This window comes from Balaenoptera physalus, assembly GCF_965194825.1.
Source record: "Balaenoptera physalus genome assembly, chromosome: 11".
NCBI classification, from domain to species: domain Eukaryota; kingdom Metazoa; phylum Chordata; class Mammalia; order Artiodactyla; family Balaenopteridae; genus Balaenoptera; species Balaenoptera physalus.
Window position 1 is genome coordinate 80424694 of NC_138896.1, and position 27998 is coordinate 80452691.

General features: G+C 36.8%; 2 protein-coding genes across 25 annotated transcripts in view; one reads left to right on the forward strand and one right to left on the reverse strand.

The window, feature by feature from the left end:
- The window catches only part of CFAP20DC (CFAP20 domain containing), a 303119-nt gene extending 302015 nt beyond the window's left edge, over nucleotides 1–1104 (reverse strand). For 16 of the 19 annotated variants that reach the window (XR_014250542.1, XR_014250543.1, XR_014250544.1 and 13 more), the window contains exon 1: nucleotides 854–1104. Coding sequence is in view for 15 of the 19 variants with exons in the window: in XM_082412150.1 (XP_082268276.1) it covers nucleotides 854–1015 (162 nt within the window). In the remaining 4 variants the exon portion in view is untranslated. Of the gene's footprint in view, nucleotides 1–540 lie in introns of all 19 variants that reach the window. The other 3 variants (XM_082412149.1, XM_082412160.1, XM_082412158.1) reach the window with 2 other exon arrangements.
- A 79-nt stretch (nucleotides 1105–1183) lies between these two features.
- The window catches only part of LOC309637522 (uncharacterized protein), a 759578-nt gene continuing 732763 nt past the window's right edge, over nucleotides 1184–27998 (forward strand). For all 6 annotated transcript variants that reach the window (XR_014250578.1, XM_082412431.1, XM_082412430.1 and 3 more), the window contains exons 1-2: nucleotides 1184–1292; nucleotides 8518–8558. The gene's annotated coding sequence lies outside the window, so the exon portion shown is untranslated. The remainder of the gene's footprint in view (nucleotides 1293–8517; nucleotides 8559–27998) is intronic.

The following is a 27998-nucleotide window of genomic DNA, read 5'->3' on the forward strand; positions in this document are numbered from 1 at the left end:
GGAAATCCGTATTTTTACAAGTACTGAAAATGATTTTAATGTACCACAGCCTTTGAGAATCACTGACCCGCCCCCAATTTTGGGGGAAAAGAAAACAGCACACGGCCAAAGTGCTTATTTTCTTTCTTGGCTTAACCCATTCATGCATTCACTCATTCACTCTCTGCTAAATAGCTTCTGAGTTACCAGTGTGCCTCAGTATTGTTAAAACTCAAGGTTTATGGGTCGTGCCCTTAAGGTTCTGATTCCGGAGATCTGGTTGGGGTTTAAGGCTGCATTTCAGCCAGAAACACAGGCAATCCCTACACCTTGAGAAGCACGGAGCTGGAGAGGGAACGTCAAATCATATGCCCACACGGCAGTTGCTTTCTTTTCTTTCTCTTTTTGGGTCAAGACCACTTATCCATTAGTTCCTTCTTACCCCGAGAAAGACAGTATTACCTGGGGCGGGGCGGGGGGAGGGGTCCCTCTTCACCCGGACGTGAGCTACCTCACCCAACAGAACAAAGCTAGACCGGTTGGAGAGCCGTTTCTGGTTACCTGGTACTCATTTTTGAACATTCCCGCCGGGGGCCCGGGGCTTGAGGGGCACCGGAATTCAGGGCTTCCAGAGAGTAGCGTGACCCTGACGGCTGGAAATCGGCGAGCGGGAAGCCAGGGCCCGACGGGCGGGGAAGGGCTTCGTGGTCGGCCGCAACTCGGCCAGGCTCTTCTCCGCCCTTTGTCAGCTCCACCTCGGGCCCCCGACTCGAACCATCGCGTCCCCGCCTCCGGGTCGCCGGAGTCTGGGAGGGGACAGCTGCCTGGGCGGGCTCCGGGCGGCCCCAGGGGACTGAGCGTGTGCGTAACCTACGTGACAGAGTGCCCGGACGCTGAACCTCCAACAACCGCCCGCCTGCTCACCGGAGAAAGGCTGGCGCGTTCCCGCCCCGCCCCACCCCCGAATCCGCTCGGAAGAGGGCCGAGCGGGGCGGACGTTCGGGCCGAGCGGGGCGGACGTTCCGATCGCGCCCATTGGTTCCCACGGGGCGCCTGCGCGTGGCGCTGGCCGAGCTTCACGCCGACGGACACGTGAGACTACGCAGTGACGTATGCGTTGCCCAGGCAACCGACGGTCTTTCGCTCGAAGAGTGGGACGCCCAGCCTGTGACCAGCTCCCGCCCTAGGTCGTGACCTGCGTCTGCAAAAAAGCCTAAACTTAACCTGGCTTAAGAGCTACCACAGGTGCTGGATTCTTCTAGAAAACCTGTCACGTCGGCTTGGTCTCCCTTCGTTGTAAACACTGATAACTGGTAGGTTGCTGAAGGAAAGAGTCATGGAATCATGGAATCATGGAACCCTCCTGGAACCTTTCGCTCAAGGTTCCCAAACTTGGCTTCGTTGAGGCACTGATAGGGTCCGCCATACCCTTTCATTGCTTCAGAAGGCCCAAGGAAGGTCACTGCACACTTCAAAAAGCCAAGGTTTTTTTGCCCAAAATAATAACTACATACGTTATTGAACCACGTGCTCTCAAGTTTAACTGGTTCTGTGTCTGAACCACTTTTACAGTGTAGGTATTATTGTCCGTTTTTGGCTAAGAAACTGTGGCTCCGAAAGGTAAAATATCTTGCCTAAGCTCACATGGCCAGTAAGTGATGGAGCTGGTTTGGAGCTCGTACCTAGCTCAAAGCTGAGTTAGGTCAGTGGCTCAGGGTTAATCAGTAGTCAGGTACCACTCCTGGAGCCCCTGCTATAGGCCAAGTGGTTCACAACCCTGTGAAGTAAGGGTTAGTCTCCTTTAAGTTGAGGTCACTGAGGTAGTGAGTTGATTAGGAATTTACTCAAGGATGCAGTGTTGATTTTTGGTTGTGGCACCATGGATCATGTACAGGATGAGAAAATAATGCTTTCTGGACCTGCTCCTTGTCAGGGCTAAGAAGGAAAGATAAAGAACAAATTTCCTTGAATACACTAATACTGGATGTGTACAAGATAGAGGTGGGGCTGTCACATAGCTGTAAATTGCAGTACAATATCTAGAATTCAGACTTGGTTTCTAGAGCTCAAACCTAGTTCAACAACAGTTTTTGGCAGGACTCTGTGCTGGGGGCTTTGGGACTTATGGTCAGTAGACATGGTGTCTATCTTGTTATCTAATGGGGGACATTTATCCATCCATTCATTTAAGAGATAGCTGTTAGGAATGCAGTATATTCTAGACACTATGCTAAGAGCTAGGTGTATAGGGAAGGCCCCCATCTTCGTGTAGCTTGCATATTCATGGGGCAAGGTACAGTAAAGAAGTGAACAAACAAATAATTACAACTTGTGATAAATGCCATGGATCCAGTGGTAGGAATTAACATTGGAGGGTATATTAGTTTCCCGTGGCTGCTGTAACAAATTGTCACAAACTGGGTGGCTTAAAACAACACAAATTTATTCTCTCACAGTTCTGGAGGCTGGAAATCCAAAATCAAGGTGTCAGCAGGGTAGCACCCCCTTTGGAGGCTTTATAGGAGAATCTGACCTTTGCCTCTTCCATCTCTGGTGGCTATTGGCATCCCTTGACTTGTGGCTGCATCTCTTCAGTCTCTGCCTACATAGACACAGTGCCTCTTCCTCTTCTGTGTGTGTCTTTTCCTCTGTGTGTCTCTTAAAAGGACAGTTGTGATGGCATTTAGGGCCCACTTGGATAATTCAGGGTAATCTCCGTATGTCAACACCCTTAATTACATTGCAAAGACCTTTTTTGCCAAATAAGGAAGCAGTCACATGTTCCAGGGGGTAGATGTAGATATCTTTTGGGGGGAGGCATAGCATTTTTGGGCCTAACACAAAGAATAACTTGCAGTATAATATAAAGTAGTCTTTGATAAATACTATGAGAGGAAAAAAGTACAATGAGAGTACAGGAGGAATCTAGGGAACATCCTAAGGCTTTTAACAATATACTTGAGTCTCTGAACGTATTTTGACACCACAGATGAAGAGAAACCCGAACCATTGTCCTATGCTATTTTCTTTCTACCCCTCATCATTATATGAATTTATTTATTTATTTGTTTATCATCTGTCTTCATCTATTAGAAGGTAAATTCTATAAAGGTGAGGACTTCTGTGTTCATCATTATTTCCCATGTCCTAGAGTGATGCTTGACACATAGTAGATATTTTATAAACACATATTTGTTGATCAAATTAAAGGCACCTGTCCTTTTGAACTCACCATGTCCAAAACAAAACTTCTCCAAACATGCGCCTTTCCTATCCTTCCCAATCTCACTAATATCACAGTGCCTCCTGCTCCCTCACTAGCTGCAATGGGCAGCCTCTAAAATGGCCCCCAGTGATCTCCACCTTCTGGTAGGCATGCCCTTTGTGTAATCTTCTCCCCTTGTGTGTGGACTGAACCGAATGACTCACTTCTTATGAATACAATATGGCAAAAGTTCCGAGATGTTATTTCCGTGATTAGGTTACAAAAAGAGTCTGATTGCCTTCTTGCTTGCCTTCTTTCACTCTGATTTCACTCTTGCTTGCTCTGGTTTTCCCCCCTCCCATCCCCCAGCTTCCCCAATCCTCACTCTGAAGGAAGCAAGTTTGCTGTGTTGTGAGTAGCCCCTTGGAGAGGTGCAGGTAGTAAGGAACTGACGTCTCTGGCCAACAGTCAGCGAGGACTTGAGATTTGTCAGCAGCCACATGAGTGGGCTTGGAAGTGACTCCTTCTCTGGTTGCATCTCGAGGTGACTGCATCCCTAGTCAACATCTTGATTGCGGCTCAGTGAGCCTGGGTCAGAGGCACCCAGCTAAGTCATACCCTGATTCCTGACCCACAGAAATTATGAGACAATTATTGTAAATTGCTAAGATTTAGGGTAATTTTTTACACAGCAATATATCTATTGCTAATATACTCCTCATACTCAATTCATTACCCAAACCTATTCATTTTATCTAAATACTTTAAAAGTCTATCTACCTTCCCTCCACTGTTATCTCTACTCTGATTTACCTGTAATCTTCTCTTCTCTGAACTACTATAATATCCTCCTAATTCACACACCACGTCAGCCACCTTTCAAATCTATCTCCACGTTGCAGTCAGTCATCTTTATAAAACACAAATTCAATCATATCGGTCCCCTGATTCTAACCCTTTTGTGACTATAGAGCCTGTCTTCTTCTCCAGTTTCATTGTACATTATGTGGCCCCCTTCATTTTAGTAACATTGAGTTTTCTTATAGTTCTTCATGTATAACATGTTTGCTTCCACTGTAAGGCCTTCGTACTGATCTCTTGCATGGATTACTTCTGCTCCCTTCTTTCTTTGGTTAAGGCCTACTTATCCTATAGAGTTTACATCAAGGGTCCCTTTCTAAGGGACTCCTCTGATATCCCTGACTAGATCAAATCCCTGGTTTATATGTTCTCATAGCATCTTAGCTCTTAGTATTATTGAAATCACTGTTGAAATTTTATATGTCTGTAATATTGGCCGTCTCTAATGGACTGTAGATTTCAAGAGAGCAGGGACCATGCCCGTTTTGTTTACCCTTGAATCCCTAGTGCTTGGTATACTACTTCAACTGTGTACCTGACATAACAAAATAGTCACTGAATGAATGAGTGAATGAAAGTGGGAGGAGGTGAAAGATGAATATATTCTTAAAAGACAGCCATAGGTTTTGGCGTTGAGAAAACAAGGAAAAAGCAATTGAAAACATATTAATAACCTCACTTTATTGATAGAAAAACTAGTTACAGAGTTGAAGTGATTAACTACAGTGTATCAGTAAGTCTTATTACTCAGGTGTTTTGTTTTTAAAATGACCTATTTATTCAATTTAATGCTGGAAAGAACCAGTAAAATCTACTTCAGTCTCCTTAATTCCTTGAGAGAAAGGATTGTCCAAGGCCCAATTGTCCAAGGGTTGGGTCATCTCCTAATCGTCCTAACTCATAACAAGTTCAGGAGACTTACAGTTGGATTTTCGTTAGCAAGTGTGGTATCGGGCCTGTCCAGGCATAGGACAACTCTGAAAGCAACCGAACTTAGATTGTTTTTTCTATGGCGAGAACTACCCTTAACTCTGACAGTGGTGGCTATAAAGCAGGAATAAGCATGTGCCCTACTTTAACAATATGAACTCAAAAGCAGAGGTAGGAAGAGATTTGATTTTATAATACCAAATACTCTTGTTTGATGTGGATGAATGCAAGCTGTGACCAAAAACTTGGATTTGGCTATGACTTCAAGAATGGCTACTAGAATTCAGCACCACCCACTCACCCCCACTCTCAAACCCCGAAAAAAGCCAGCCTGCTCAAACAACTTTGCTTAAGCCAAGTTTTTTATGTGCATTATAAATGGCAGTGAAACAGTTTCTCTAATTGCTACAATTTTTAAGGAAGCTGGTACAATTAGTAATTGCATTAAATTGCTTAACTTAATTTGGCAACATTAAGACTTAGTCACTTTACAAGCTTTAAAGTGCTTGTCTTTGTTCTACAAAGAAAGTAATTTGGCGGTGTATTAATATTATTAAAGGATATTGGATAGTATTTAAAATGGAATAGACTAGAAACAGTTTTAAAGGGTGACAGAGTCTTTGTATGACAATGTAGTCATTCAAGTTAGATAATATGGTTATTAATTTGACAAGAAATAGTATTCTTTTGAACTAAGAATGTACAGTATTTACCTTAATATATTTGAAGTTTATATTTTGGTTGCAGTTCATAATCTAATTATTTGGCATAATGGGAAGAAAAAAGATGTTGGTTTGATGATCAGAATTTTTTTGCTACACAATAATCTAAAAATGTTTAATACTTGGGAAGTTATTTTATTCCACATTATGAACTAACTTTATGAATGACATTAATGCTAAGTTGATAGAATAATTTAAAAACGGTGCCTATTTTGTAGTTTCAAGCAAGTGAGACAAATTAGTGATACCTGAGTCATCTGTTTGACCTTTGATTTGAGAGTAGTGATATCTTTTTTTAGGAAGGTGCAGTGTGGGGAAAGTTTCTGAGGGCTTTACTGTTTCTAGGTTTTCTCCTCAAATGTTTTTTCTTTTTGTTTTTTTTCTTTCTGGTCTATGAGACTCTACAGTGACTGTCTCCTGCCTGTACCTTTAGATAACCAAAATTCATGCATAAACTTGAAATTTCCAAAACAAATTACTACCTGAAGATTTTCTCAGGAAAAAAAACCCTATTTCAGTAGTTGAATATTTCCCTATGTATTCCCTGTGAATGCTTCTCTAAATAAATCAGTTTTATATAGCAAGCCCTTAAGTTTCGAAAAATGAACATATTTGTAAAATGCATCTTTGAAAAGCTTAAATGAAGTGAGTTGATATTTAATGCCAGTTTGTTTTTAAGTAACATAAATGCTCTTATTTTGTCATAAAAGTTGTTAGATCTAAGTAGCAAGTTTTTCTTACATGACTATCCCTAACTTAAAACCAGTTCGTGTTGATTTATGATAAGAGGGCTATAGAAAACTGGATATCCACAGGCAAAAGAATGAAGTTGGACCCTTACTTTATAATATATAAAAAAATAATTCAAAATGGACCTCAACATAAAACTTAAAACTATAAAGCTTTTGGAAGAAAACATAGGGGAAGGGGAAAAGATTCATGAAATTTGATTTGACAGTGATTTCTTGGATATGACACTAAAAGGACAGGCAATAACAACAACAAAATACAAGTTAGACTACATCAAAATTTAAAACTTCTCTGCCTCAAAGGACATGATCAACAGCATTGAAAGGCAACCTATGGAATGGGAGAAAATGTTTGGAAATCATGTATCTGATAATGTATACATTCAGAATATACAAAGAATTTATACAACAACAATAACAACAAAAAACAACCTGATTCAAAATGGGCAAAAGATTTGAATAGACATTTATCTAAAAAAGATATACAGATGGCCAATAAAGGGCAAGAAAAGTTGCTCAGTATCACTAATCATTAGGGAAATCCAAATATAAAATGGATGGCTAGTGGGAAGCTGCTGCATAGCACAAGGAGATCAGCTCGATGCTTTGTGACGACCTAGAGGGGTGGGATAGGGAGGATGGGAGGGAGGCTCAAGAGGGAGGGGATATGGGGATATATGTATACTTATAGCTGATTCACTTTGTTGTACAACAGAAACTAACACAACACTGGAAAGCAATTATACTCCTATACTCCTATAAAGATATATATATATAGATAGATAGATATATAGATATATAGATATAAAATAAAATAGTCTTTCAGTTAAACAGGGATAGGCCAGCAAATGTCTCTGCTTCTAAGATGTCGAATAAGGTAAGTCTTGAAAAGTAACACGAAGATCAACAGTGACCTCTGCAAGATTTCTTTTGTAGAGCCATTCACATAGAAGCCAGATTCCAGTAGATTGAGGAGTGATTGGCAAGAGAGGAAGTGGTGATAGCAAATGAAGACAACAGTTAATAAGTTTGACAGTGAAAAGGAGTAAAGGAACTACAACAGCTACAGTGTTAGGCATTTTGCAGAGAGTTTTTACAATTTGTTCCCAATGGGAGTTACTTGGATTTTGAAGATACAGACAAGAGACAGAAAAATCACCATGAGATGCCTGAAAAGGAGAAAGTGATGAGACTTAGAGCACGGGGGGAAGGATTATGGTTAGATAGGAGGAGAAGTATATGATCCATTTTAATGAAAGACAATGTATAATTTATAGATAAGCTAGCATGTGGACTCTTACTACGTTACCTGTGAGATTATTTGAAATTTAATTTGGTATTCTTGAATAATATTTTAGTATGCAGGCTCTTTTGAAGGCTACAATTATACTTTTTTCCACAAAAAGGAACAAAAGCAAAATAAAATCTTTTGTATTAGAGCCTTAAATTAGTGTGGTTTGATTGAGTATTAAAGACTTGTTATCCACACTGCTAATTGATGTTTTTGTTCAGGAATTATGAATAGAAATGTATATGTGCTGATCTTTAAAGAAATGTCCTTCTGTCATAGTTTTGTAGAACAATAGGGGAATTTACAATTGAAGATAAAAATAAAAAGCTTAGTGCAAGAACTTTTATTAAAGGGTCAAAATTATGCAATAAATTAATCTAAAAAATCAAAAGACAGAGGATAAAACTTATTTGCAATCATAAATTCTCTCAGAAACTTACCTTTTTCATACTTTATCAAAAACCTTAAACACAGTTTACAAATAGTCTATTTTATTGTTTTATAAAACAGATTATTATATACTTTTCTTAAATTTAATTTTTATTTTATATTGGAGTATAGTCGATTTACACTGTTGTGTTAGTTTCAGATGTACACCTAAGGGATTCAATTAAACATATATGTATCCATTCTTTTATAGACTCTTTTCCCATATAGGTTATTATAGAATATTGAGTAGAGTTCCCTGTGCTATTCAGTAGGTCCCTCTTGATTATCTATTTTATATACAGTAGTGTGTATATGTTAATCCCAAACTCCTAATTTATCCCTCTCCCCCAGGTTTCCCACCCCTGACGACCACAAGTCTGCTTTCAAAGTCTGTGAGTATGTTTCTGTTTTACAAATAAGTTCATTTGTATCATTTTTTTAGATTCCACATATGAGTGATATCATATGATATTTGTCTTTGTCTGACTTACTTCACTTAGAATGATAATCTCTAGGTCCATCCATGTTGCTGCAAATGGCGTTATTTCATTCTTTTTGATGGCAGAGTACCATTTCATTGTATATGTGTTCCACATCTTCTTTATCCATTCCTCTGTCAGTGGACATTTAGGCTGTTTCCATGACTTGGCTATCGTAAATAGTGCTGCAATGAACGTTGCAGTGCATATATCTTTTTGAATTATGGTTTTCTCCGGATATATGCCTGGGAGTGAGATTGCTGGATCATATGATAGCTCTATTTTTAGTGTTTTAAGGAACCTCCATACTGTTCTCCATAGGGGTTGTACCAATTTACATTCCCACCAACAGTGTAGGAGGGTTCCTTTTTCTCCACACCGTCTGCAGCATTTATTGTTTGTAGACTTTTTGATGATGGCCATTCTGACCAGTCTGAGGTGATATCTCATTGTAGTTTTGATTTGCATTTCTCCGATAATTAGGGATGTTGAGCATCTTTTCATGTGCTTTCTGGCCATCTGTATGTCTTATTTGAAGAAATGTCTATTTAGACCTTCTGCCCATTTTTTGATTGCATTGTTTATTTTTTTGATATAGAGCTGCATAAGCTGTTTGTACATTTTGGAGATTAATCCCTTGTTGGTCACTTCATTTGCAAATATTTTGTCTCATTCTGTGCATTGTCTTTTTGTTTTGTTTATGGTTTCCTTTGCTGTTCAGAAGCTTTTAAGTTTAATTAGGTCCCATTTATGTATTTTTGTTTTTATTTTCATCACTCCAGGAGGTCCAAAAAGATATTGATGCAGTTTATGTGAAAGAGAGTTCTGCCTATGTTTTCCTCTAAGAGTTTTATAGTATCTGGCCTTACATTTAGGTCTTTAATCCATTTTGAGTTTATTTTTGTGTGTGGTGTTAGAGAATGTTCTAATTTCATTCTTCTACATGTAGCTGTCCAGTTTTCCCAACACCACTTATTGAAGAGACTGTCTTTTCTCCATTGCATATTCTTGCCTCCTTTGTCATAGATTAATTGACCATAAGGGAGTGGATTTATTTCTGGGCTTTCTATCCTGTTCCATTGATCTATATGTCTGTTTTTGTGCCAGGACCATACTGTTTTGATTACTGTAGCTTTGTAGTATAGTCTGAAGTCAGGGACTCTGATTCCTCCAGCTCCGTTTTCCTTTCTCGGGATTGCTTTAGCTCTTTGGGGTCTTTCGTGTTTCCATACAAATATTAAAATTTGTATGGATATTAAATATTAAAATGTTTTGTTCTCATCCTGTGAAAAATGCTATTGGTAATTTGATAGGGATTGCATTGAGTCTGTAGATTACCTTGGGTAGTATAGTCATTTGGACATTGTTGATTCTTCCAATCCAAGAACATGGTATATCTTTCCATCTGTTTGTGTCATCTTTGATTTCTTTCATGAACATCTTCTGGTTTTCAGAGTACAGATCTTTTGCCTCCTTCAGTAGGTTTATTCCTAGGTATTTTATTCTTTTTGATGCAGTGATAAATGGGATTGTTTCCTTAATTTCTCTTTCTGATCTTTCATTAGTTAGTGTATAGGAATGCAAGAGATTTTTGCGTATAAATTTTGTATACTGCAACTTTACCAAATTCATTGATGAGCTCTAGTAGTTTTCTGGTAGCATCTTTAGGAGTTTCTATATATAATATCATGCCATCTGCAAACAGTGACAGTTTTACTTCGTTTACAATTTAGATTATTATATACTTTTAAAAGTCATTCAGTCATTGTTAGCATTGGAGAAGAAATTGCATCAGTACCCTTTTATGACAATGATATTACGTATGAACTAGCTCATAATGTTAAAAAACAAGCAAAAACACATCAGAGCAAACAGAGTTTTGGACCTTGAAGGTACTTTAACTGATTTGGTGATCATGTTATTATTTTGCTATTGTATTGCTATTTTATATGTATAATAGAAATTTTGCTTTATTTGAGTAAGGTTTCCAAATCAGAAGATACTAACTTGCATGTTTGTTCTATCAGCACTCTGTGTTTAAAGTGATTGAATACTAAACTGAAACTGGCTCAAACAATAAATGGTTGGTTATTTATCGATTCATATAACTTAGCAACTCAGAGAAAATCCAACTGCATCCAGATCAAACAGCATTGCCAAGATTCCTTTCTCTACACTCCTTCCTCTAGGTTGGCTCAATCCCTATGCTAGCTCTCCCTGGGCTCACAAAATGGCTGTAGCATTCTCAATATATTCTTAAATCTCATATTCTTAAAGTAGAGCATTTTGAGCCAAAATCCTGAAGTTCACTTTCATTTGCGTCATCTGCGACCATATGCCTACCTCTGTACTAATCGGTATGGTCAGATAAACGTGCATCCTAATTGGCTTAAGGCTGGATTGTGTCTGTTTTTAAATCAGTCACTGCAACCAAGGAGATGAGATATGTTGATTGGGAATGGGGCCCACCCAAACCCAGACTGGGAATGGGGAGGGATTGTTTCCCAAAGGAAACTCTGGGTTCTCCTACAAGGAAGGAAGAGGGTGAACAGCCAAAAGCAGATGTCCACTTTAATGTCATCATATATATGGTAATTTTTTAGAAATAACAGACAAATCAACATTTTAAAATTCTAACTATAATGAAGAATTTAATACAAAAGAAAGTTTCTCTAACATCTTTAAATGATTCAGTGTATATATGTTTAGTTCAAATATCAGAGTCATCATCACACATTTGATTGTCCCAGGTTTCACATTAACTCTTAGACTCTCTGTGGCGCCACCTGCATAGGCACAGGAAATCCAATGTTATTGGATGCCTATGTATTTTCCAGGATCTTTGGGAAGATACTAGTATCCAGGAATCACTTTGGAAGTGATTACTTTGCTGCATTTTTCCTCAGACCTAACATTTTTATAAAGGATTCTACTTGGTTGCCACTATTGCCAATGAATATCTGTCGTGTTTGAAGTTGTTGAAATTAGAATGTAACTACCTTAGCTAATGTCATCATCAATAAAAGAGAGACTCTGGGAGCTGGCCTGCCACTCACAGCTAGGCCTTGGGATTGTTGTTGTTGTTGTTGTGAATGAACCATTTCACAGAATACCAACATCAGAAAAGGCTACTATGTGACCATGATGGGTCAAGACCAAAACAAGACCGCTCCATAATCATGTCTAAATAGAAACAAGAACATGAACATTATCTAACCCACAAAAATGACCAAACATTTCCCTACCGTGGCTAATATGAATGACTGGTCTTTCTTTACCAATTATAGCTATGCCTTATTTCATTTCTCCTGTCATATAGATAAGATCTGTTAATGTTCACAATTACTGAATTACCCCTGCTTCCTCAGAGGATCCAATCCAGAGCAAAGCCTTGCTTCCCTACACCCTCCCCCAAATCAGCTAACGTAAGCCCAAATCATGTAAGCTCGAACCCCCTCTTACTGAAATGCCCGTAGTTCCCCATTGGTGTGTTTTCTTCCTTGTTGCAACAAGCTATGAACCTGACTTCTTCATCGACTGGTACGTTCCTGATCTTTGGCTGGTGGGCATTAACACCAGTAAATCCAGAACTCTATGTTTTCATTCTTAGGAAGCAAACCGAATGCTTATTGTGAATTCCAATCAATTGCCAGGATTGGACGTAGGGGAGTCTTACTTGGGCCCTCGTGTTCAGTGGTTAACAATGAAGCTTTTTTACTCAAATGCTGAAGCCAGTCAAGCCCTGAGTTTGAAGCTAAGACCCCAAGTGGAACTATTTCAGTAGAGTCACCTACACTGTCTTGTCCTGAGTACGGCTTACACTGCCTGCCATTGTCACTGTTGATGCTGATTTTTTGGTATAGGTCTTCATTTATTCATCCAGGCAAAGATGCCTTTTTAAGGTAATAAAAGATGTTGGGTATTGGAAGCACCCCACAGTGAAGTTGATTGAGTCCCAAAGTGTTGTAATTTTAGAAATTCACACACACACATGCACGCACACACACACACACACACACACACACACACATTCACACAGACTTATTTCACTAGGGTGGTTGGTTTAGGACAAGTTTGGCTATTTCCCATACCTATAATCAGTATTCCCCTATCATGTCAGGTGCTATTACTGGTCTAACTCACTTACAGTATATTCTTCCCTTATGGCAAATTCTCTTCTGGCAAATCTCCTTCTAAAATCTGACTTCCATTAAGGCCCCCAATTCTCTGCTAGGTTTATCTCAACTTCAATAGTGGATAGAGTTTAAATACTCTTCTCCTGGAGGGCTTTTGGCCTCAGTGCATACTACAGAATGCAAATGGATACATATATGAAGGAATTTACTCCACTCCAATACCCCAAAACATTTAATCCTCACCCAAATTGACACATGTGGAGAGGGAAGTTGTCTAACTCCATTGACCAAAAGCATCTGGGTTCCAACTTTGTTCAGGTGCTCTCTTACTAGCTTTTATTTCACTAATAAAAACATGTGCAGCAGAATAGAATTTCCTTCTCTCTTTTACGCTTTTTCATCCAATAGGAGTCAGATATGTTGTTTAGCGTAATCACTGAAATTTAGCAGTAGGTATATAGTTGGTAATTTGAAGGGAAAGGTTTGTCTCATACAAGGTCCAATCCAAAGGACTTCCACCTCCCCTCTATTGACACAGGGTAAGAATCTGCCATGACCAACTAGAATGAGCTACTCATTCTACTTGGGCTAGTCTTCTGGAATGGAGCTGGGACAATGGAGGGAGTTCAGAGTGGTAGAAAAGGCCACAGAAAGGAGAGAAGACAAGAGAAGAGGGTGAAAGGCAGTAGAAGGGATTCCAGGATACTCACTTTGCATGGTCTTCTGACATCTCATATTTTTGTGTGTTTGTGATAAGTTAAAAGAAAGGGTGTTTTTTCTGTTTATAGACTTACATGCATGCACTTATACTGCATGCATAATGCATACATACTCACATATATACATAATCATAGTCTTTAAATACACCTTAGTCAGTTGAAAAGCCCTTGAAAAACAAAGAAAAGGTCAAAGCAAACATACAAGATAAGGTTTCTTCACTGGTAATTTGGTTATCAAAAAAAAAAAAAAAAAAAAGAAAGTTGCTAAGAGAGTATATCTTAAAAGTTCTCACCATACACATAAAGATGGTACCAAAAAGATGGTAACTATGTGAGGTGGTGGATGTGATAACTAATCTTATTGTGGTCTTCATTTCACAATATATATGTATATGAAATAATTACCCTGTATACCATAACCTTAGACATTATATGTCAGTTATATCTCAATAAAAGTGGCAAAAATTAAAAAGAAAATACTAAAAGTTTTCTAAACTTTTTGTAAAAGCATTTTTAAAATGGTCTCCAGGTATATCTAAAGTGTATACAAGCCATGTTTATCATACAACAACTTATGGCTGTGTAAATTTTCTAGTCTTCCCTGATATAAAATTTGTATTAATCAACCAAATTTAACCAGAGATTTGAGATCTGTTTATATTTATTACTATGACCTGTTTTCCTAGTAAGATCCCTAATGTAACCCCCAGGGGAAGCAAGTTGCTTTAATGCACTGACCATAGAACCTAGTTCCTTTTCCCACCAGTCCCCATGCTGAATGTCCTTCAGTTTTGAAAACTCTTACTGGTTGCCTCCACCTTGAACTACTTTCCTGGTTCCTCCTCCTCTTACCCTCTTACTTCTCAAGGAAGAGTTCTTTTATTCATTCAAAAGTAGATGTTTGAGAGACACTAGGTACCAGGCACTGTGTTAGGTATGGAATATAATAGTCAATAATGCAGTTTATCCTCTGCTTTCTCTGTAATTAAAAGAGCTAAAATTAACTGAGAACTTAATATATGTCAGGCCCTATTCTAAGTGCCTTATGTGTATTCTTTCTTGTAATCCTCATAACCACCCTAAGAGGTAGGTTTTAATTTAATCCTTATTTTACAAATAAACAGAGTAGGGCAGAGAGAGGATAAACAACTTGCTCAAAGTCATACAGTGAAAAGTAAATCCATGCTCAACTGCCTATACTGCTCTTCTGAAAAATGCCTTAAGAGAGGTATAAATTAGGTTTTCTTAGAGGAGGTGACATCTCCTGTATAATGGTTGAAATTTGTAAAAGTGAATATGAGCATGGGGATGAGAATCCAGAGTAAAAGATGTTCCATTTACATACATATGCTGAGTATTGAAATATATTTACTCAAAACAAAATCATATCTCTTTTTGGCTAATGCTGTCATCCATTAGCTTTACTTTATATATCTAAAATTATGAAGCAGGATTCTTTTAAAAATATTTTGTAATTCATACCCCAAGAAGTTCAAGGGAGTGATGCTATGCTGTATTTGCTGGAGTGCATGGTTGGAAACGCACAAGCACTGGGTGGTACTGTCCTCCACTGCTATCTTTGGTCTCTTCCCATTCCTATTCTTTCTCTGTTGGCCTGACAGGTTCCTAAAGATAGTCTTTCAAATGGATAATCATGGATAATGCACTCAGCTAAATTAAAATTAATTATAGCTATATTTAGATAATAAAATGGTTCTATTGAAAATAGGGCTCATTTCTATAGAACAAAGATTTAATCTCTATGTCATGTTGTTTAGGGAATCTGGTTGCTACTCTCCTGATATGGGATTAGAATTAAGTTACTTAATGTTTATTAAATTGTTTTAGCTTTTTAGTTTTCTCTCTCCACTTCTTTGCCTCATTTATTTATCTCTTTGCTTGGCTTGCTTGAGCCTTTTTCAATCTTTGTATTTTTCACAATAATATTACTTCTAATTGCTGTAGGCTAAAATGTAAACACTAAAGAGAAAAATAAAAATCTACAAAGGAGCTATAGGAGCTTTGCTTTTGTTTATTTACTTGTTTAGGAAATTGTTCCTTAGTTTGCCAGAAAGGAATCCTGTTTATAAACAGTAGAACCAGTGTTAGAATTATGGTTTTCTTTAAAATTATAAAATACAATCTAAGGTAAACTTTTCAATCTATAAGAATATATAGTTACTGTCATAAATAATGTTAATCCAATAAAATATGAAATTTACACATTTTAATTTCCATTTCAGTTTAGAAGATACCAATAAATATGCTGTCACTACTCTCACAAACCACTTCCTTTTGTTGACATTTCGTTGACAATATGTAGATTGTTATAGGTAACTGGTCTTCTCTTTTTGCTTCAAATAGTTGGACTTAGTTGCAACATGCTGAGAGTCGAATGGCTTTAATTTCGAAGATTCTTGGTGTATAAAAAATATTCAATGTAAGATATTAAAAACCAGTTCTATATAAGAAACCCCATGGGCGCATTTTGGCTTTTTATCTATAACAAATTATTTTAATTTGGGAACACTTATGCAAATATAAATAAGTATAGTATACAGTGCTTGTGTATTATAATGTAAATTTTATATGTTTGAGCGTATTGAAAACTGCAAATTATCTAGTAGAATATTGGGATAATAGCATCATTTATTCAGATGTTAGAACGTTACAGATATTTCAGTAGGAAAGATGATACTAATTTATGTAGATTAAAATTGGCAGATAAGATTTGTGCCAGGCCTTGTCTTGAAAGAAGTCTTTTTCTAATTTTTTAAACTTAGAGTCTAGAGTAATTGAGTCTAATAAAGGAAATAAAATTTCTTTTTATATTATGGCGTCCTTAGATGTATTCAAAGAATCGAAAGGCCAGAAATAATTGTAAAATAGTTATCGTTTTAGTCAGATGTGTTTTAGTGTTGCTGTAACAAAACAGTTCAAAAATCTCAGAAGCTTACAAAAAAGGTTTATTTCCTGGTCTTGTAACATTTCTTACACTGGCCAGCTGTAGCTCATTTTGATGGTGTCTTCATTCTGGGACTCATACTGAGGGAGCAGTCCCTACCTGGAACATTGCCAGTCTCATGGTAAGGGAAATGAACAGTATAGTAGAATTATGCAATAGCTCTTATATGTGACTTCTCAAGTTTTATTGGCCAAAGAAAATCATATGGCAGAGCCTGGTGTCAGTGGGCAAGGATGTTTAATCTTCCCTTAGAGAGAAGCACCAAATATTTTGAACAATAATACAATATAATCTACCATACTCCACCCGCTTGGTCACGAATATTCACTTCCTTCCCTTACGCATGCAAAATATACTCATTCCATACCCAAGGGAGACAACTCAGTAGTCCCATCCAATCACAGTGTCAGGCTGAAAGTTCAAGATTTCTTGATAATTTCTCTATAAAGAATGGATGAGACTCCTCTTACTCCAGAGACTTATGAACTAAAAAAGGTAAGTTATCTATTCTCTATACATCCAATATACAGAGATGGAACACAGATGGGTAACTGCAATAACTGCTATAAATAATCCTGTTCCTGAAAAGGGAATAATGGAAGACATAACAGTCATTAGTTATGTCATTATAATCTGAAATCCTACACACTTCACAAGGGCTTCTTACCCTGGGGGTGAGGAATATCCCTGGATTAGTCAATGTTTTTGCTTTCTGGGAGAAGCTCCTCAGTACATTTTTTCCCTTGGCTTTTTGCTCTCTTCTTTTGCATTATCCTTCCTGGACACATCTGAACAGGGCTGTGGAGAACATGCCTTCCTTAGGGGCCTATCTACCTTTCTCAGCCTGCCAGTGAATCAACTAACTCAGGGGCCTGCCCTATCTCTGCACTTCCTCTTATATGAGATAATACACTTTATTTTTATTTAAGCCAGTGTGACTGAGGTTTCTCTTACATACAGCAGAAAACATTCTAATTTATAAAAATCTAATATCAAATTCTTCTGTAATATGAGTAGAACTCTGACAGAAGTTTGTTCAGGCTAGACTCCAGCTGTATCAAACTGATTATTAAGGTAGTCTAAAATGGAACCTGCCTCTGAAATTCTTTTCAAGTATTATTCTAAGTATGAAAAGATTATGTAAAGATTTTTAATTATCAGGAACAAATGTGGTATAGTATTACCATTATAGCATCATGACTTGATGCTTTATTAAGACTCATAATATTGATTATGATGGTGTGAAGATCATTCAATAAGGAAAGAATAATCTTTTGAACAAATGATGCTGGGACTAGTGGATCCACATGCAAAGGAATGAAGTTATATCTCCATTTCGCACCATATTTGAAAATTAACTCACAATGGATCAAAGACCTAAATGTAATAGCTAAAGCTAAAAAACTTTTAGAAGAAATCATATGTGTAAATCATCATCACCTTGGATTAAGCAGTGGTTGCTTAGATAGATCACCAAGAGCACAAGCCACAAAGAAAAGAATAGATAATTATACCATCAAAATGAAAACATTTTTGTGCTTCAAAGGACATATCAAGAAAATGAAAATACAATCAAAAGAATGGGAGAACATATTTGCAAATCATTTATCTGATAAAGGGTTTGTATCTAGAATATATAAAATACGGTAACAAATCAATAATAAAAAGACAAATAACCCAATTTGAAAGTGAGCAAAGGATCTGAGTAAACATTTCTCCAAATAAAATATACAAATGGCCAATACACACATGAAAAGATGTTCAATATCTTTTCATTAGCCCCCAGAGAAAAATCAAACCTATAGTGATATATTGGGTTGGCCAAAAGGTTCGTTTAGTTTTTTCCATAAGATGGCTCTAGTAGCACTTAGTTGTCTTTAACTTTATTCAAAACAATTTTGTTAGGTTGTATGTGACAGCTGTCATATTAGCATGCATTTAAGAAAAGACTTATCAAAATTGGTGAATTTTTGTGTGGCCATTTTAATATTGAAGATGGAAGAAAAAAAGCAACATTTACGGCATATTATGTTTTATTATTTCAAGAAAGGTAAAAATGCAACTGAAATGCAAAAAAAGATTTGGGCAGTGTTTGTAGAATGTGCTGTGACTGATTGAATGTGTCAAAAGTGGTTTGTGAAGTGTCATGCTGGAGATTTCTCGCTGGATGACGCTCCAAGGTTGGAGAGACCAGTTGAAGTTGATAGCGATCAAATCAAGACATTAATTGAGAACAATCAGCGTTATACCATGCGGGAGATAGTGGACACACTCAAAATATCCAAATCAAGCGTTGAAAATCATTTGCACCAGCTTGGTTATGTTAAACACTTTGATGTTTGAGTTCCAAATAAGTTAAGCGAAAAAAAATCTTCTTGACCGTATTTCTGCATGCGATTCTCTACTTAAATGTAATGAAAATATTATGTTTTTAAAACAAATTGTGACAGGCGATGAAAAGTGGATACTGTTCACAATAATGTAGAATGGAAGAGATCGTGGGGCAAGCGAAATGAACCACCACCAACCACACCAAAGGCCGGTCTTCATCCAAAGAAGGTGATGTTGTATATATGGGGGGATTGGAAGGGAGTCCTCTATTATGAGCTTGTTCCGGAAAACCAAACAATTAACTCCAGCAAGTACCGCTCCCAATTAGACCAGCTGAAAGCAGCATTCAAGGAAAAGTGTCCAGAATTAGTCAACAGAAAATGCATAATCTTCCATCAGGATAGTGCAAGACCACATGTTTCTTTGATGACCAGGAAAAAACTGTTACAGCTTGGCTGGGAAGTTCTGATTCATCTGCCGTATTAGCCAGACATTGCACCTTCAGATTTCCATTTATTTCGGTCTTTACAAAATTCTCTTAATGGAAAAAAATTTCAATTCCCTGGAAAACTGTAAAAGGCACCTGGAACAGTTCTTTGCTCAAAAAGATGAAAAGTTTTGGGAAGATGGAATTATGAAGTTTACTGAAAAATGGCAGAAGGTAGTGGAACAAAAGGGTGAATACATTGTTCAATAAAGTTCTTGGTGAAAATGAAAAACATGTCTTTTATTTTTACTTAAAAACTGAAGGCACTTTTTGGCCAAACCAATACCACTTCACACTAAGATGGCTATAATAAAAACTGTTGATAAAGATATAGAGAAATTGGAGCCCTCACACACAGCTGGTGGGAATGTAACATAGTGCAGCTACTTTCAAAAACAGTTTGGCAGTTCCCCTAGAGATTAAATGTAGAGTTACCAAATGACCCAGCTTTTCTACTCCTAGGTATATACCCAAGAAAAGTGAAAACATATGTATGCACAAAAACTTGCACATGAATGTTCATAGCAGCATTATTCACAGTAACCGAAGGTGGAAACAAACCAAATGTCCAACAGTTGTTTAATGGATAAATATGTTATATCCATACAATGGAATATTATTCAGTCATAAAAAGGAAGGGGAGGTATTGATACATGTTACAACATGGATGAATCTTGAAAACATTAGGCTAACTGAAAGAAGCCAGACACAAAAAGCCACATATTATCTGATTCCATTTGTATGAAATGCCTAGGATAGGCAAATCTGTAATGACAAAAATTAGATTAGTCATTGCCAGGGGCTGGGGATAAGGGGGAATGAAGAATAATTGCTAATGGTCACAGCATTTCTTTTTGGGGTGATGAAAATATTCTGGAATTAGTGGTGATGGTTGCACAACTCTGAATATACTGAAAACTACTGGGTTATACATTTTCAAAGAACAGATTTATGGTATATGAATTATGTAATTATAAAACAGAAAATTGCAGAGCTATGTGTGCAAGCTGAAAGAAATTCAATTGTATTTCTATGCAATGACAAATCAGAAAATAGAATATATTTTTCTATTTAAAAGAGCATCAAAAAGAATAAAATACATTTGGAATAAGTTTAACAAAAGTAGTGTAAGACTTGTACAGTAAAAATTATAAACTTTTGTTGAGAGCAATCAATCAAGGTCTAAGTAAATGGAGAGACATTCCCTGTTCCATTGACTTAGGAGATTCAATATGATTTAGATGGAAATTCTCCACTAATTGACTTCTAGATTCATTGTAATCCCTATCAAAACTCTGGGTGGCTTTTTTTGCATAAAATGACAAGCAGATCCTAAAATTTATATGAAAATACAAAACACCTACAATAGCCAAAACAGTCTTGAAAAAGAAAGACAAAGTTGGAGGATTTCTACTTCCAATTTTCAGAACTTACTATAAATATAGTTATTAAGATAGTGTGGTTCTGGTTTGTGGGAATGTAAATTGACACAGCCACTATGAAGAATGGTATGGAGGTTCCTTAAAAAACTAAAAATAGAACTACGATATGACCCAGCAATCCCACTACTGGGCATATACCCTGAGAAAACCATAATTCAAAAAGAGTCATGTACCACAGTGTTCATTGCAGCATTATTTACAATAGCCAGTACACGGAAGCAACCTAAGTGTCCATCAACAGATGAATGGATAAAGAAGATGCGGCACATATATACAATGGAATATTGCTCAGCCATAAAAAGAAACGAAATTGAGTTATTTGTAGTGAGGTGGATGGACCTAGGGTCTGTCATACAGAGTGAAGTAAGTCAGAAAGAGAAAAACAAATACCGTATGCTAACACATACGGAATCTGAAGAAAAAAAAAAGGTTCTGAAGAACCTAGGGGCAGGACAAGAATAAGGACACAGATGTAGAGAATGGACTTGAGGACATGGGGAGGGGGAAGGGTAAACTGAGACAAAGTGAGAGAGTAGCATTGACATATACACACTACCAAATGTAAAATAGATAGCTAGTGGGAAGCAGCTGCGTAGCACAGGGAGATCAGCTTGGTGCTTTGTGACCACCTAGAGGGGTGGGATAGGGCGGGTGGGAGGGAGACGCAAGAGGGAGGGAGTATGGGAATATATGTATACATAGAACTGATTCACTTTGTTATACAGCAGCAACTAACACAACAATGTAAAGCAATTATACTCCAGCAAAGATGTTAAAAAAAAAAAGATAGTGTGGTTCTGATAGACATGTGACATATAGATGAATGGAACACAATTGAGAGTCTAGAAATAAATCTTTACATTTATAGTCAATTGATTTTTGACAAATATATCAAGAAAATTCATTGGGGAAAGTATAGTCTTTTCAAAATACGCTTTTGGGACAATTGGATTCCCACATGCAAAAAGATGAACTCATACCCTCTCTTCATGCCTTAAATAAAAAACATAGTCTTAAATGTAAACTAAAACGATAAACCTTCAGAATAAAACATAGGAGAAAATCTTCAAGACCTTGGGTTAGGCAAAGATTTCTTACCTATTTCTTGGCTACATCAAAAGCACAGCCCATAAAAGAAAAAAATGATAAATTGAACTTAAGATTAAAAACCTTTGTATTTCAAAAGTCACCATTAAGAAAATGAAAAAAAAAAAACAGTGGACTGGGAGAAAACACATATCTAATAAAGACCTTGCATCCAGAATTTACAAAGAACCCTTAAAACTCAATAGTAATAAAAACAACCCAATAAAAAATGAGCAAAAGATATAAGTAAACATTTCACCGAAGAACATATAGGAATGTCTATTGAACACATGAAAAGATGCTCAACAGCATGTCATTAGAGAAATGCAAATTAAAAGCACAGTGAGACACCATTTACACCATTTACAGTTTCAACGCAATTCTTATCAAAATTCCAATGGCATATTTCACAGAACTAAAACAAATAATTCTAAAATTTGTGTGGAACCACAGAAGACCTCAGATAGCCAAAATAATCTTGAGAAAGAAGAACAAAGCTGGAGACAGCACACACCCTGATTTCAAAGTATACTATAAAACGATAGTAATCAAAACAGTATGGTACTTGCACAAAAATAGACACACAGATCAGTGGAACAGAACTGAGAGCCTGGAAATAAACTCATGCACGTACAGACAATTATTTTATGACAGTGGTGCAAGGAACATGCAGTAGAAAAAGAACAGTCTTTTCAATGGTGTTGGGAAAACTGGACAGCCACATGCAAAAGAATGAAACAAGACCAATATCCTAAACCATACACAAAAATTAACTCAAAGTGGATTAAAGATTTGAATGTAAGAGCTGAAACCATTAAATTTCTAGAAGAAAACGTAGGTGGTAAGCTCCCTGATATCAATGTGTTTTTGTGGATCTGTCTCCAAAAGTAAGGGAAACAAAGCAAAAATAAATGGTACTACATCAAAGTAAAAAGCTTCTGCACAGTGAAGAAAGCCATTGTCAAAACAAAAAAGGCAACCTACTGAATGGGAGAAGATATTTAAAAATCATATTTCCGAGAAGGGGTTAGTATCCAAAATATATAAAGAACTCATAGAACTCGACAACAACAATAACAAAACCCAAAGAATTAAAAAATGGGCAGAGGGTCTGAACAGACATTTTTCCAAAGAAGACATACAGATGACTAATAGGCACATAAAATAATGTTAAACGGCACTAATTATTAGGAAAATGCAAATCAAAATCACAAAGCATTATCACTTCTCACAAGTTAAAATGGCTATTACTGAAAAGACAAGAAATAGCAAATGTTGGAAAGGATGTGGAGGAAAGGGAAGCCTTGTACACTATTGGTGGGACTGTAAATTGGTGCAGCCACTATGGGAAACAGTATGGAGATTCAGAAAAAATTAAGAACTACCATATGACCAACCTATTCCACTTCTGGTTATTTATCTGAAGAACACGAAAACGCTCATTCAAAAAGATACTTGCATTCCCATGTTCTTTGCAGCATTATTTACAATAGACAAGACATAGAAACAACCTAAGTGTCCATCAATGGATGAATGGATAAAGATGTGGTATATATACACGATGGAATATTACTCAGCCATAGAAAAGAATGAAATCCTGCCATTTGGAATAGTATGGATGGACCTTGTACCAGGTATTATGCTAAGTGACCAAGTCAGATGGAGAAAGACAAATATGTGGAATCTAAAATATCAAAACAAATGAACAAACAAAACAAAAACAAACTTAGAAATACAGAGATCATATTGGTGGTTGCCAGAGGGGAAGGAGTTGGGGTGTGGGGGAAGTGGGTGAAGGGGATCAACTGTGTGGTAGCAGCTGTTAACTAGACTTGTGGTGGTGATCACTTTGTAGTGTACACAAATACAAATGTCAAATTATAATGCTGTACTTCTGAAACAGGTGAAAAAACCACAATGATATATCATTTCACACCCACTAGACTGGCCATAATAAATAAAACAATAACAAATGTAAGGATGTAGAGAAATATGAACACTCATATGTTGCTGGTGGGAATATAAAATGCTGTATCCACTTTCTTAAACAGTTTGAAAGTTTTTTGAGTAGTTAAACATAAAACTACCATGCAGGCCAGCAGATCTACTCTTAGGGTATCTATCCAAGAGAAATGACAGCATAAGACCGCATTAAAATTTGTATGTGAATAATCAAAGTAGCATTATTTATAATGGCCAAGAACTGGAAACAACCCAAATGTCCATCAACTAGTTAATATTGGGCTAGCCAAAAAGTTCATTCAGTGTAAGAAAAAATAAAAGACACATTTTTAATTTCCATGAAGAGCTTTCTTGAACAACATGTGCCCTAACTGAACGAACGTTTTGGCCAATCCAATAAATAGGCAAAATATGATATATCCATATAATTTAATATATTTTTTTGAATTTTATTTTATTTTTTTATACAGCAGGTTCTTATTACTTATCCATTTTATACATATTAGTGTATATATGTCAATCCCAATCTCCCAATTCATCACACCACCACCGCCCCCCCCACCATGTTCCCCGTTGGTGTCCATACATTTGTTCTCTGCATCTGTGTCTCCATTTCTGCCCTGCAAACCAGTTCATCTGTACCATTTTTCTAGGTTCCACATATATGCGTTAATATACGATATTTGTTTTTCTCTTTCTGACTTCACTCTGTATGAGTCTATAGATCCATCCACGTCTCTACAAATGACCCAATTTCATTCCTTTTTATGGCTGAGTAATATTCCATTGTGTGTATGTACCACATCTTCTTTATCCATTCATCTGTCAATGGGCATTCAGGTTGCTTCCATGTCCTGGCTATTGTAAATAGTACTACAGTGAACATTGGGGTGCATGTGTCTTTTTGAATTATGGATTTCTCTGGGTATATGCCCAGTAGTGGGATTCCTGGATCATATGGTAATTCTATTTTTAGTTTTTTAAGGAACCTCCATACTGTTCTACATAGTGGCTGTATCAATTTACATCCCCACCAACAGTGCAAGAGGGTTCCCTTTCCTCCACACCCTCTTCAGCATTTGTTCTTTGTAGATTTTCTAATGATGCCCATTCTAACTGGTGTGAGGTGATACCTCATTGTCGTTTTGATTTGCATTTCTCTAATCATTAGTGATGTTGAGCAGTTTTTCATGTGCTTCTTGGCCATCTGTATGTCTTCTTTGGAGAAATGTCTATTTAGGTCTTCTGCCCATTTTTGGATTGGGTTGTTTGTTTTTTTAATATTGAGCTGCCTGAGCTGTTTATATATTTTGGAGATCAATCCTTCATCCGTTGATTCTTGTGCAAATATTTTCTCCCATTCTGAGGGTTGTCTTTTCATCTTGTTTATAGTTTCCTCTGCTGTACAAAAACTTTTAAGTTTCATTAGGTCCCATTTGTTTATTTTTGGTTTTATTTCCATTACTCTAGGAGGTGGATCAAAAAAGATCTTGCTGTGATTTATGTCAAAGAGTGTTCTTCCTATGTTTTCCTCTAAGAGTTTTATACTGTCTGGTGTTACATTTAGGTCTCTAATCCATTTTGAGTTTCTTTTTGTGTATGGTGTTAGGGAGTATTCTAATTTCATTCTTTTACATGTAGCTGTCCAGTTTTCCCAGCACCACTTATTGAAGAGACTGTCTTTTCTCCATTGTATATTCTTGCCTCCTTTGTCATAGATTAGTTGACCATAGATGCATGGGTTTATCTCTGGGTTTTCTATCCTGTTCCATTGATCTATATTTCTGTTTTTGTGCCAGTACCATATTGTCTTGATTACTGTGGCTTTGTAGTAGAGTCTGAAGTCCGGGAGCCTGATTCCTCCAGCTCTTTTTTTTTGTCTCAAGAATGTTTTGGCTATTCAGGGTCTTTTGTGTTTCCATACAAAGTGTGAAAATTTTTGACCTAGTTCTGTGAAAAATGTCATTCGTAGTTTGATAGGGATTGCATTGAATCTGTAGATTGCTTTGGGTAGTAGAGTCATTTTCACAGTGTTGATTCTTCCAATCCAGTAACATGGTATATCTCTCCATCTGTTTGTATCATCTTTAATTTCTTTCATCCGTGTCATATAGTTTTCTGCATACAGGTCTTTTGTCTCCTTAGGTAGGTTTATTCCTAGGTATTTTATTGTTGCAGTGGTACATGGGAGTGTTTCCTTAATTCCTCTTTCAGATTTTTCATCATTAGTGTATAGGAATGCAAGAGATTTCTGTGCATTAATTTTGTATCCTGCTATTTTACCAAATTCATTGATTAGCTCTAGTAGTTTTCTGGTGGCATCTTTAGGATTCTCTATGTATAGTATCATGTCATCTGCAAGCAGTGACACTTTTACTTCTTCTTTTCCAATTTGTATTCCTTTTATTTCTTTTTCTTCTCTGATTGTCGTGGCTAGGACTTCCAAAACTATGTTGAATAATAGTGGTGAGAGTGGACATCCTTGTCTTGTTCCTGATCCTAGAGGAAATGCTTTCAGTTTTTCATCATTGAGAATGATGTTTGCTGTGGGTTTGTCGTATATGGCCTTTATTATGTTGAGGTAGGTTCCCTCTATGCCCACTTTCTGGAGAGTTTTTTATCATAAATGGGTGTTAAATTTTGTCAAAAGCTTTTTCTGCATCTATTGAGATGATCATATGGTTTTTCTTCTTCAATTTGTTAATGTGGTGTATTACATTGATTGATTTGTGTATATTGAAGAATCCTTGCATCCCTGGGATAAATCCCACTTGGTCATGGTGTATGATCCTTTTAATGTGTTGTTGGATTCTGTTTGCTAGTATTTTGTTGAGGATTTTTGCATCTATATTCATCAGTGATATTGGTCTGTAATTTTCTTTTTTTGTAGTATCTTTGTCTGGTTTGGGTATCAGGGTGATGGTGGCCTCATAGAATGAGTTTGGGAGTGTTCCTTCCTCTGCAATTTTTTGGAAGAGTTTGAGAAGGATGGGTGTTAGCTCTTCTCTAAATGTTTGATAGAATTCACCTGTGAAGCCATCTGGTCCTGGACTTTTGTTTGTTTGAAGATTTTTAATCACAGTTTCAATTTCATTACTTGTGATTTGTCTGTTCATATTTTCTATTTCTTCCTGGTTCAGTCTTGAAAGGTTATACCTTTCTAAGAATTTTTCCATTTCTTCCAGGTTGTCCATTTTATTGGCATAGAGTTGCTTGTAGTAGTCTCTTACGATGCTTTGTATTTCTGTGGTGTCTGTTGTAACTTCTCCTTTTTCATTTCTAATCTCCCTCTTTTTCTTGGTGAGTGTGGCTAATGGTTTATCAATTTTGTTTATCTTCTCAAAGAACCAGCTTTTAGTTTTATTGATCTTTGCTATTGTTTTCTTTGTTTCTATTTCATTTATTTCTGCTCTGATCTTTATGATTTCTTTCCTTCTGCCAACTTTGGGTTTTGTTTGTTGTTCTTTCTCTGGTTCCTTTAGGTACAAGTTTAGATTGTTTATTTGAGATTTTTCTTGTTTCTTGAGGTAGGCTTGTATAGCTATAAACTTCTCTCTTAAAACTGCTTTTGCTGCATCCCATAGGTTTTGGATGGTCGTGTTTTCATTGTTATTTGTCTCTAGGTATTTTTTTATTTCCTCTTTGATTTCTTCAGTGATCTCTTGGTTATTTAGTAACGAACTGTTTAGCCTCCAGGTGTTTGTGTTTTTTACGTATTTTTCCCTGTAATTGATTTCTGATCTCATAGTGTTGTGGTCAGAAAAGATGCTTGATATGATTTCAGTTTTCTTAAGTTTACTGAGGCTTGATTTGTGACCCAAGATGTGATCAATCCTGGAGAATGTTCCGTGCACACTTGAGAAGAAAGTGTAATCTGCTGCTTTTGGATGGAATGTCCTATAAATATCAATTAATTCTATCTGATCTATTGTGTCATTTAAAGCTCCAGTTTCCTTATTAATTTTCTGTTTGGATGATCTGTCCATTGGTGTAAGTGAGGTGTTAAAGTCTCCCACTATTATTGTGTTACTGTTGATTTCCTCTTTTATAGCTGTTAGCAGTTGTCTTATGTATTGAGGTGCTCCTATGTTGGGTGCATATATATTGATAATTGTTATATCTTCTTCTTGGATTGATCCCTGGATCATTATGTAGTGTTCTTCCTTGTTTCTTGTAACAGTCTTTATTTTAAAGTCTATTTTATCTGATATGAGTATTGCTACTC